Raw genomic sequence first — 12,438 nt, 5'->3', positions numbered from 1 at the left:
GTAAGGGCTGAGTAACAAAAAATTATAAGTTACAGAAGAATTTGCCCAGAAATTGAGACATCTATCTTTGGAAACTTAGTATAAATTTTGTAATTTAATAAATGTTGAAAATGGAATTTTAATCAGTAGGATGAGTAGAATATTGGATAAATTCTGGAAGGGCAAATTACTAAGCCCCTACCAGCTGATTCTCCTCCTTGGCTCTGGCTCTCTCTGTCTCTTTCTGTTTTCTGATGTAAATTTGAAAAAAAAATTAAGCCTATTTTTTTCACAATAATACAAAAATAATATTTCTTCTATTATCTGCCCTACTTTGTCTTTTTTGTGTGTCTTTTATTTTTATTCTTTTTTTATATTTCAGAATATTATGCGGCACAAAAGTTTTGGTTACATAAATTCCTTTAGTACTGTTTGAGTCAAAGTTATAAGTGTTCCCATCCCCAAGATAGTGTGCATTGTACCCATTAGGTGGGAATTTACCCATCCCCTCCCCCTTCCTCCCTCCTGCTTTGTTTCTGATGCATGTTATTTCCATATGTGCACATAAGTGTTAATCAATTAGTTCCAATTTAATGGTGAATACATGTGCTGTTTGTTTTTTCCACTCTTGATACCTCACTTACAAGAATGGACCCAAGTTCCATCCAAGTTAATACAAGAAGTATTAGTCCATTACTTTTTATGGCTGAGTAGTACTCCATGGTATACTTATACCACGCTTTATTAATCCACTCATGTATGGATGGGCACTTGGGTTATTTCTGCATCTTTACAATTGTGAATTGTGCTGCTATAAACATATAAGTACAGTTGTCTTTTAACAGAAACAAATAATAAGCCAAAAAAGGCATAGAATGAAATAGAAGATGCTAACTGTGGCTTGAAATGAGAACCAGGGTCCCCAAATGAATTTCTGAAGTCTTGTTGCTGAGTGATATTTATAAAATACCACCCTGACTAGGACTGTGGTCCATATAAGGTGATCTTTCTGTGTCAGGACACACATATACAATTTCATTTAAAAGAAAATAACACATTTGTCTTAATTCCACAGACAATTGATGTGATGGTGTTTCTGGGCTTTAACTCACTTCAATTTTGCATTTTTCTGTGGGATATAAATAGACATATAAATAGGTGGGGTAAAATGTTTGAAGACTGTATATGGCAATAAATTGGTGTGGTTCCTGGGACAGATGAGCTAAGTTAAAGTTGTCCTTCAGGTTTCAGTCTCAATGCTACATTTTTTTCTTAAACAGACATGACATATCTTCTTCTCAAATAAAATAAATAGAGAAAAAATCCATTAATCTCTACAAATGGTGCTTTTAGTTTTAAAGTCTTGGAATCTCAAGATCAGTTTCTGAGAGGAAAAAAGAAAATTTTGATTAACCTATGAATCTTTGCATACTTACACATAAACTGTTCCTCTTAAATAAACAGTCATTGCTACCCTAGTCCCAAAACAATGTACATTGTCCTTATGGATTGATGCTGTCTTATCCCAGAACTCGGCTCTTTTATTTAGTAAGTACAATTGCCCTAACTCTGCAGAGACACTACATATTCCATCACAGTATACACAGTGACCTAGTCCTGAACATCAAGGAAAATGAAAGCATCTTCAAAAAGAAACCCAGGAGAACTTAAAAAAGAAAAAAGGAAAAAAAAACTCTCTAATTCATCAGAGACATAAAAGTTTTCCAACCACTTGAGCAAGACAATCCACATAAAATTGTATTTGGAAAATCATACTCATGGGAAATTTCCAAACCCTGTGGGAGAAGCTGAGCAGCAATTCTACAGACTCCTGACCTCTCAGGGAAAAGTCTTTCAATTGCAATGGGAAACCACGGTGAAACTTTTGTTTATTTATTTTTCCTTAAACCATGTAGAAGATGGCACTTAGTAATCAGCAAGGGACATTCTCTACCTCCTCTGGCAGAGATGCTCTTCCTGTCTCTCTTAGATGTAGAAGGAAGGGTTGGAAACAACCTTCATGTCTTGGCCAGCCATGAAATGCATTTTTCTCCATGGAAAATGGGAGATGACCGTCACCAAAGTTTTCAATGAACGGATAAATGGTGAGTTTATAATTCACATTTTTGCATTTTCAGAGAGGATTTCAAATTGTGACATAATGCTTCAAAGTGTGGGTGTTGTAATCTGGCTATAAAGTGTAATGTAATCCATGAGCCTATCACTTAAGAACTATGCACACTTGGGCTAGTTACATAACATTTCTGGCTCTTAGACTTAAGGAGGATAATAACATTACCAAGCTGAAAGGATGTGGAAACAAATAAAATAATACATGTGGAGTCCATAGAACAGCACTTGATACATAAGGTGTCCAATGAACAACAGCTGTTAGAATGCAAATTCTTGTTTGCTTAATGGGGGAGGGTGGCAGGAGCTCCTAATTACTTCAAGTCTAATGAAATTAGACCTATCATATCTTCAGATCTATCTTCAGCCTTTCATATTCAAGTTAAATCTGAATAACTTAGAAATGCAACAAGTGCGTATTTTTGTCCTTCTTCCCCAATAGCATTTTATTTATTCTTGCTGAAATATTATCATTTATCATTTATCCTCTGTTGCTCTCCCCATCCTGATGTTTCAGATTAAAAAGAAGAATTTTCTGAGGCTACTTAAACACTGATGTAACATGGTAAGTTCAAGTGCTGCCATTTACAGAGTTATTGATATAGAATACAGCAGAGTGGTCTCCAGTTCCATTCAGGTTAGTAAAAAAGTATTAGTTCAGTATTTTTTTTTTTATGACTGGGGAGTACTGTATAGTACACATATACCACATTTTATTAATCCACTCATGTATTGGTGGGCATTTGGGTTATTTCCACATCTTTGAGATTGTGAATTCTGCTGCTGTAAACATTCAAGTGCAAGTGTCTTATAACCAAAATGTTTGTACCCCTGTAATGCTCTGAAATAAAAAAAAAAAAGAATACAGCATTTACTATTTCCACAATGACACCCTAACAAATAGCACAGGCAAGGACATTAAGTATAAGAAATCATGACTCTTATCACAGAGTGCAGTCTTCTGATACTAAATATGTCCACTTTGTTTTCCCTAAGCACATTTGAGGTTACAGATAGATTAGGTACCTGCCTCAACATTGTTCAGGAAAAATGAAAGTAAGTTAGGGATAGTTGTCATGTCTTTGGCCCTTCCTTAAAATGAGCTCAATCACTGAGACAGTGCAAAAAAAAAGAAGGTCCAGGCATCCATCAGGAAGGACACCAGTGGAGCAGAGAAAGTTTTTTATTTCCAAATTCTAGAAACTGTAAGACTATAAAAGTTGAAAGATTTAGGTAAATTTATAGAGCAACATTGAGGGGACAGAAAGGATCCGAAAATCTGAAATTGGAGGAGAACATATTTCTCAGATTTCCAGGGAAAGGAATATACTTTGCTAGATAGGCATGGAATAAATCTTTTATTGCTGAATAATAATCCTGGATCAAAAATATGGTGGATTTAAGGGACTTAACAGGGAGGATAATTACAATAGGATTTTCATTTATTCTTTTTCTTTGTAATAACAATATTTATTCCAAAAAAAAGTATGCAAATGTGACTGAAATGCTCACATATGTACATAAAATACATCTAAAATTTACTGCTTGAAATATAACATAAACATTACTACTTATTCCTGTTATAATTCTGAATGTTATGTCTATTTCAACCTTGAAATAGATTCCATTGTTTTGGGAATGAATGATGCTAGATTTAGTTTTGTTGCAGAAACTGATTGGAAGGAAATAGTAGGCAATGTGGATAGTGGGCATGAGGAGGTCAACTTCCCAAGGTCACAGCTGTAAAAGATGCTTTGAGTGGACCTGAGCAATCTGAGCTGCAGCCTCAGCTTATTGAGGGTGTGGCTGTCAGGAAAGGAAAGACCATGGTAGGTTCTAGGAGAAATATGGGCAGAATAAGCTGCTAACTATAGAACAATTTGAATTTAACATCAATATCACAATGAGTACATAAAGGACAGGGAGAGCTGACCACATGGTATGGCTGTTTATGAACAGTACACAAGGATTTATAATTTTAATGTAAGATTTTGTGTAATGTTAGCACATTCGTTCCATCTTTGCAAATGAATTATCGCCAATCTCCACCTCCATGTTCTAAACTATGTAGATGGTAAAAAATATGCCATTGTGTGTTTTAAACTTGTTTAATTTTAAATATCCTAATAATAATATATACATTGGAAATAAAAAGTCACTATAATTTTTATGTTTCCTTCTAGATTATAAAATTATATTTAAAATATCTGTATAAATGAGCAGAGTTATTACAATTTTTATTCTGTTTTTCTCACTCATATTGCAAAGATGCTTCATCTTCTATATCCTCATATTATTAGTGTTTCATTTAAACCACCATGTGATATTAATTTCTAATAGCCTCATTTAGATAAACTTCCTATCATTGAATATTTTAGTTGTTTCTGAAGTTTCACTATTATAAATGACATGCACATGGCACAATCTTTCATTATAAAACTTCCTCATTTCATTTCGCCTTCAGGATAAATTTTCAGAGTTGGGGTTACTCGTATAAAAAACACAAACATGTTGATGATTCTGAAATTATTTAATAATATTTTTTTCAAAAGGATTACATGCATAAAGCAGTTTCATTGCAATTTTAGAATGGGTATAATTGAAAAATAGCATGATGTAAAATACATATATTCTTATGACTGATTCAATTTTCAAAACCACTTTATGTCTGTAGGGAAATTGTACTTAAAAATAATACTGACATCAATATTTGATTTCTACTTTATGAAACACATTAATAATCATTGCCTGTATTACTTTCATGAGTCAAGCAGCTTGAACAAGTGTGACTATTTTACAGCAGAGGAGGCTGAGGCATCATGGTTTTCTCAATGACACATGGCTAGTGCAGGATGAAGCTGGGATTGCTAGCTTTTTAATAGCACAAATTGAACAATTTCTTTTGTTTTTAATTAACTTTTTCTTGGGAGTAATTGTAGATTAACAGAAAAGTTGCTAAGATACCATGGAGAGTTCCTGTATACTACTCACTTAGTTTCCCTTACTATTACCATCTTACATTACCATGTGTATGTTTGTCCAGACTATTAAATGAACGTTGACATATTACTATCAACTAAATATCATTTTTTATTCACATTGCACTAATTTGTCAATTTCTGTCCTTTTTCTGCTCCAGTATTCAATCTGGGACAACATAGTGCCTTTTGGACAATTAGCTTCTAAGCAATTTAAAATCATAAATCTTGTGATCATAAACAATGGGCACACTATAGTTTCCATTTTCAAAGTTTTAACATTTAAAATAGCCCTTTCATCTGACAAAAAGAAGGGGTCCTATATATCTAATGAATATTTTAAATCTAAAATGGTATTGCTCTTAGAAAACCCTGGATAAAGGAAGTGGAGAGATTAAGAATTATGTAATTATTCGATTAATATAGAGCTTCACTTCCTTTCCACCACACATCCAATTAAGTTTGTTTATTTTTTTAATTTTTTTTATTTCAGCATATTATGGGGGTACAAATGTTTAGGTTGCATATATTGCTTCTGTCCCACCGAGTCAGAGCTTGAACCATGTCCATCCCCCAGACCGTGCACACTGCACCCATTAAGTTTTGTACAATGAAGCTATCTGAAATACAAGTGGATGCTACTGGGTCTGAGAGCCACAATAATTTGTTCAGGAATTACTAAGGAAGTTTAAAAGTATTGTACATATTATAAATATCATTTCAGTACTGACACTGACCAAACACCATATATTACATTTGTAACTTAAAAAAAGGATGAGTAAAAACCATGTTGGTCATGGTAAAGTAGGAATTAAGACTGAAGATGTTATAACCTCTGTTTTGTGTCAACAACTCTGAGAGCTTGTTCTTGCCACTCATTGTGACTTTCCATGCTTGTTACTGCATCAATGTTTTTGTGTGTGTTGCCTTATCTGATTCTCAATAGAACCCTATCAATAGAAATTATTCTTGCATCCATTTACAGAAGTGGCAACTGAGGCTTTGAGAATTTGAAGAATTGTAAATAACATGCTCCACCCCAGTAGCAGATCCTGGATTTGAACCCAGGTCTCTGTGAGTCTGGCCCTAATGTCCTTACTCAGTTCACTACATTGTCTTTCCTGTTTTGTTCCTAGGCTAAACTGAGCACTGTTGGGTCATATATTGATATTTTTTGCTTTTTGATAAGTGTGCGTTGACTGATCCAATGACCTTACTGGGTTTGGTTGAACTATTATTTTCTTGGCAACAACTTCTAACTGGATATGGGGTTCAGCATGCAGATATCAGCAAGAATGACCCTAGAAACATAAAGAAAATGGTTGTTTTAAAGTAAGCCAAAGGACAGATATTAACATACACAATTGTGCATTTGTTAGTTTTATTAACATTTGATTCTTTCTGTTAACTCTAAGTGGCATTCAAAAAGAAAAATCACCTTATGTGTAAGCCTCACAATAAATCCCATATTTCTTTTATTCACCGATTTTTCAGCAAAAACATATATGTGTACATATACAATATTAACACCTGCAGACATACATATGTTCTATTTGACTGATACATTTCAGTTACACGTATAGATGAGGATCCACTCATCCTGTGAAGCTGTGTCTACCTGAGGAAAATGAAGTCTAAGGTTGGATAATTATCTGGATGACTCATTCCAAAGCTTTCTGTGGGTAAGGTCGATGACTTTGTAAGTGATGTACTAATAACTACAATTGATAAGGGCACCTTATCATAAGCAACATTTTCACATTTTTAAACATGATTCACACTATAATCCTGGAAGATGAGCAGGTGAGCTATTACTATATACACACAACGCTGCTTTACAATAATATCAAATAAATTTGAAACATCTATATCCTTAGTAGTTACACTTGATCACACCTGGCCATATTCTGTAAAAAATTGGCAAATAATTAATAAAGCCTCAAGACTCTGTCTTATAAGCAACTTGTTCTATTCCTTGCCTATATGGTGTCTGTCAATTTGTACATGTAAGTGCTTGTAGAAAGGTCACCCATGCTCTGAAGTTCTTGCTGAAACAAAAATCCCACTCCTTTCCCTGTTGATCCAGTGGGTGCTGGAGCCAGAAGTTCTGTTTTCAAACCCCAGATCAAGCATCTGTTGTTTGCTTGAACTTTACCTCTTTAAGCATGAGTTTCCCACCAATCAAACAGGGACAATAGGACCTATCAGAAACTGTGTTCTAGGCAGTGGGTCCTGACACCCATCTTACTCCACATAGTTACCATGACAACACTCTGGAATTGGCATTATTATTTCTATAAACTTCCCATTTTAAAATGACAGATTAAAAATAAACTCAGTACATACTTGTTATGTATGACGTTACAGCCTGGTATTTTCCCAAGATCATTCTCTTTTATGAAGAATGAAATAATTCATTTAAAGTCCCTACACAGTTCAGACATTCAAAGAAATATATGAGGAATAGGCATGATTTTCAAGAAACTTTTAAACTACAAGCTATTTCTTCTTCTATTTGTAGGTGAGGCAGTCTCCAGGTTAGGATGTCATGCTGGTCACCCCTGCTCCCATTCAATGCCAATGGCAGGCATCACCAATAAATTACAGTCCTCTTATCCTCATAACTTGGAGGTGGCTTCAGAATGCTTCTCAACAATTCACTCCAGGAAGCCACCAGTAAATGATCATAGCTGGCACTTGAGATGAAAACTATTTCTCTTCTCTACCATATGTGGATGCTTTCCATACCCCATATTGAAACTCTGCTTCTTAAGGCATTTGATAATTTATCTCCAACCCAATTCTGCCTCACCTTTCACTACTACCTTCAACAATTTCGAGTTTTGTGTTCGCAGTGATAACACAAGCACTAAGATAATTTTGTATATAGATGTGCCACCTTATTGATCACTATGATGCTATAAATCGAACTGAAGCATTTTTTCTTTATCATGACTACAGATTCTACATGATCACCACTGTTGGAAGTTTTACCTTTTACTTGAAAATCATGCAAAACCAAAGCTTTGTTACTGAGTTTGTCCTTCTGGGGCTTTCACAGAATCCAATTGTTCAGAAAATATTATTTGTTGTATTTTTGTCTGTCTACATTGCAACAGTCGGGAGTAACACGCTAATTTTAGTAACCATCCTCAACAACCCTGCACTACTGGGGTCCCCCATGTACTTCTTCTTGGCTTTCCTGTCCTTCATAGATGCATGCTACTCCTCCACCTTAATGCCAAAGATGATCATGGACTTCCTCTCTGAGAGGAAAACCATCACATTTGAAGGCTGCATGATACAGCTTTTTGCTTCACACTTCCTTAGTGGAGCAGAGGTGATTGTCCTCACAGCCATGGCCTATGATCGGTATGTGGCCATTTGCAAACCTTTGCATTACTCTTCCATCATGAACCGCAGGCTCTGTGGCATTCTGATTGGGGTGGCCTGGACAGGGGGCTTCTCGCATTCCACAATACAAATTCTCTTTACTTTCCACTTGCCCTTCTGTGGTCCCAATGTCATTGATCACTTCTTGTGTGATTTGCATCCATTATTGGAGCTTGCCTGCACCGACATTCCCATCTTTGGCTTTTTTGCATTGGCCAACAGTGGTTTCTTCTGCATCATAATCTTCTCCTTGTTGCTTGTCTCCTATGGTATCATCTTGTTCTCCCTGAGAACTCATAGTTCCGAAGGACGGAAAAAAGCTCTGTCCACCTGTGGATCTCACATTGCTGTTGTGGTTTTGTTCTTTGTCCCGTGCATTTATACATATTCACGACCTCCATCTACTTTCTCCTCTGACAAAATGGTGGCAATAGTTTACACCATCCTAACTCCCTTGTTCAATCCTCTGATTTATACCTTCAGGAATAAGGAGGTAAAAAATGCCATGAGGAAAGTATGGAAGAGATTGATGGTGGTTCCTGATGGAAAATAAATTATTAAACTCTTTTAATAAAATCAAGGTTAAGAGAAAAAAATCAAAATACTCTTGAACAAAATCTTTATGGACTATACATTCTACAGAAAAAGGTAACATAATGTTATAACAAAAATAATTAATGGAGGGTCAAAAAATTATATGTTTACCCTCTGATCACTCATCAACTCTGAATTGACAGCCCAATATCCACATATATATATATATATATATATGTTAAGACCATTCAAATTTATATTTACTTAGAATCTAATAATCAAAAATTTTCAATTACATATCCATTATTTCAAGCTTTCTCTATCAGTACTCAATTCTAACAATTCTTTAACCCCATCACAACCTACAAACCATTACTTCTGTCAACTCTTTACATGACCCCAGGCATATTCCTGCCTAAGAAACTGTGTAAAATAATTCTCCATGTCTCAATTATTCCTCCCCCATGTATGTGCATGTCTTACCCTCTCACTTCCCTTGGTTGATTATTCAAATGTATCTTCTCAGTAATGCATTTTCTGACTACCTCACAATATAGCAAATCTCATCCACTAACTTTTTGTGACTCCTTTTCCTACATTTCTGCTTAATTTTTCGCTCTAACACTTATCATTACCTAGCAAGTCATGCAGTTTATGCATTTTATTTATTGTTTATACACTAGAAACTAATATTTACAAGGGTAAGGATTTTCATCTTTCTCCAAAACTTTACTGTGGGATCTTAAATTCAGATGATTAGGAAAAAAAACATTTTACTGTTAAATCACCAATGCCTAAAACAGTCTAGCACATAGTAAGTGGTAAATATATATGTTTTGAATTAACAAATGAACAATAATAAAAATATATAAGTGGGCTTCTTCTCCTGGGTGTAATGCAATAACTCGTGGCCAAAAATACTATTGCCGTGAACAACTAGACATGCCAGACACAATATAGGAATCACCTAAATGAGGTACTGGAGACATGCTGAGGAAACCAAAGCTGAAAGGGATATTACTGGAGAGACAAGATCCTCAATAAAGTGTGTTGAATTTTGTGGCCACTTTTATCCTGGGAGCATGTCTTGATTCTTGGCATAGGCCCAAGGTGGAGAGTCTGGGCTCTGCACAGGTAGAGGGTTCCTGCTGGAGGTGGGGTAGGGAAGAGACACCAACAAAGCTTTTGGAGGAAATTTGGAGAGCCTGAATCAGGAGGCAGTATATTTTCCCCAGTTTTAGGGATGAATAGGATTGTTATGAATTGAATTGCATCCCCCCAAAAAATGTTGAAGTCCTAACCTCCAGTACCTGTGAATGTGAACTTATTGGGAAATAAAGTCTTTACAGATGATCAAGTTAGGATGAGATTATTAGGGTGAAACCTAATCGAACATAACTGAGTCCTTATAAAAATGAGAAAGAAAAAATCATACACAGAGGGAGAATGTCACATGAAGAGGTAGTCAGAGAGACTGGGTTATTCATCTACAAGCTAAAGAATTTCAAAGACTGTCAGGAAGTCATCAGAAGGTAAGAGAGAGGAATGGAACAGATTCTCCCTCTTAGTCCTCAGAAGGAACCACATAATGAAATGAAATAATAACAAGCAGAAGGCAAAAAAAACAGAATGTAAAAATGAGGAGAACATGAACAAAGTCAAAACCTGGCTCTTTGAATAGATAAATAAAACTGATAAATACGCACCACTGTGGTAGTAGTTACATGGGTGTATAGGTTTGTCAAAACTCCCCTCCTATACATTTTTAAATGCCACATTTTATTGTGTATAAATTATATCTTAATAGATGGATTTAAAATAAAAACATGTAAAAACAACCATTATCTTCTTTCCATTCCCTTTCTCTCTTTTCTCCTCTTCCCTTTATTGAGTTACTGATTTCAAAATATTATAGAAATTATAGAAGTTTTATTAGTTGTTTTCATTGTAATTACTCATAATGTATTTTATCAATATCATTAGTATTAATAAAAAATTTTATTAATAATTTATTGTCATGATTATTAAATATTATATTTAACTGCAATATTTTCCAGAAGAGGAAATTAAGAGAAGTTAAGAAAATTGCTTAAAGTCATACAAATACAAATGATGGATTTACAATTCAATTCTATTGGTATTAACGTTTATTTGAGCCTTTATCTGGGCCATTCAAAAAGATTTGACAGAAAGGAGAAAGCTTTAGGTAACTTTCAGTAGTCTACACCTGAATATGACTCTGAAGGCATGCTTGAGGGAGCAGTTGGTCACTGTAGTGATTGGTGTCCCTTAGCACAGGGAGGAGGAGAGGCAGGCTCTGAGGACAGAATCTGCCTGTTGACAGCCTTGCTTGGGATTCATTGGCCCCTGGTTTGCTGTGGTCTTAGATTAACTGTGCTAAATAGCTCACTTAGCAAATCCTTCAAGGTTGGGTGGGAAGGGATGTGATCTTTCTCCCACTGTAGGCTGGGCCTTTGTGAACTTTTATGTAATCTCTATAAATATTTGGTGGAGAAAATATATATGTGTAATTCATGTGTTCTGCCAGAGAATATTTTGTTTTAATAGAGCTGAGGTTAGAGATGTTTCTATGCAGAATAGTGGAATATTTTCTTTTTATTTTAGAAAGTTCTAGAAGCAGAAGTAAGAAACTTTCTGCTGGTATTTTAGACTCATTTTGAGAGTCTAACTTGGGCCTTTTTAGGAAAGGTTGACTGTGGAGTATCTCCTCTCCCTGTAGGTTCTGCAGCAGGGCAAACAAATCTAAAGTAAAATTTATACCTTGTAGATGCACTGCATATGATTATCTTCAAAATAAATCAGAATTGAAAAAGAGATCACCGTGAGCTTTCTATAGGATGTCATCTCTTTTTTTTTTAATAAGAAAAAACATAAGTATTCAAGCCCAACTAAATTCTTTCTTCTCTTTTGTGTCCAACTCAGGACAACTTAGGGTAGTTTTCATCTAGTTCTATCTCCTAAGAAACCTGAAATTCCAGGGACATATTTCCCCCAATGATGAAAAGACTCTAATCTTTCAGGATTCCCCAGTTTATACTGGCTTTGGCTTGATGCAGCAACATCTCAGGCCACTTCTGATAGAAAAAGAAGACACAGTGAGAGGGACGGAGATATAGTATCCAGTACTTGCAGAATTCTTACTTGCCAAGTTTAAGGTCAGGACAAGGGTAGGGATGCATGCTGATTATACACAATCAGGATGTATTGATACTCGAGGATGCTCATGTTGGCTGTCCACGACCTCCTATGTCATTTTTGTGGAGTTGAGGTAAGAAATAATAGATGGGTGGAGGGACAAGAGGCAAAAATTTTTAGTGAAATCTTAGGAGAAACTAATTTTTATCTCTAACATGGTTTTTAGCTCATCTTTGTATTAATACATGTGCTTTTCTCTGTCTCATCT

General features: G+C 35.2%; 1 protein-coding gene across 1 annotated transcript; it reads left to right on the top strand.

Moving 5' to 3' along the window:
• Positions 1-8,097: 8,097 nt before the first annotated feature.
• Positions 8,098-9,033, top strand: LOC123641795 (olfactory receptor 4C15-like). The gene has a single exon (XM_045556732.1). The coding sequence runs from the start codon at positions 8,098-8,100 to the stop codon at positions 9,031-9,033; it is 936 nt and encodes a 311-aa protein (XP_045412688.1).
• Positions 9,034-12,438: the final 3,405 nt, after the last annotated feature.

Source organism: Lemur catta, chromosome 7 (genome assembly GCF_020740605.2).
Source record: "Lemur catta isolate mLemCat1 chromosome 7, mLemCat1.pri, whole genome shotgun sequence".
NCBI lineage: Eukaryota > Metazoa > Chordata > Mammalia > Primates > Lemuridae > Lemur > Lemur catta.
This window is presented reverse-complemented; position numbering and strand designations above follow the sequence as displayed.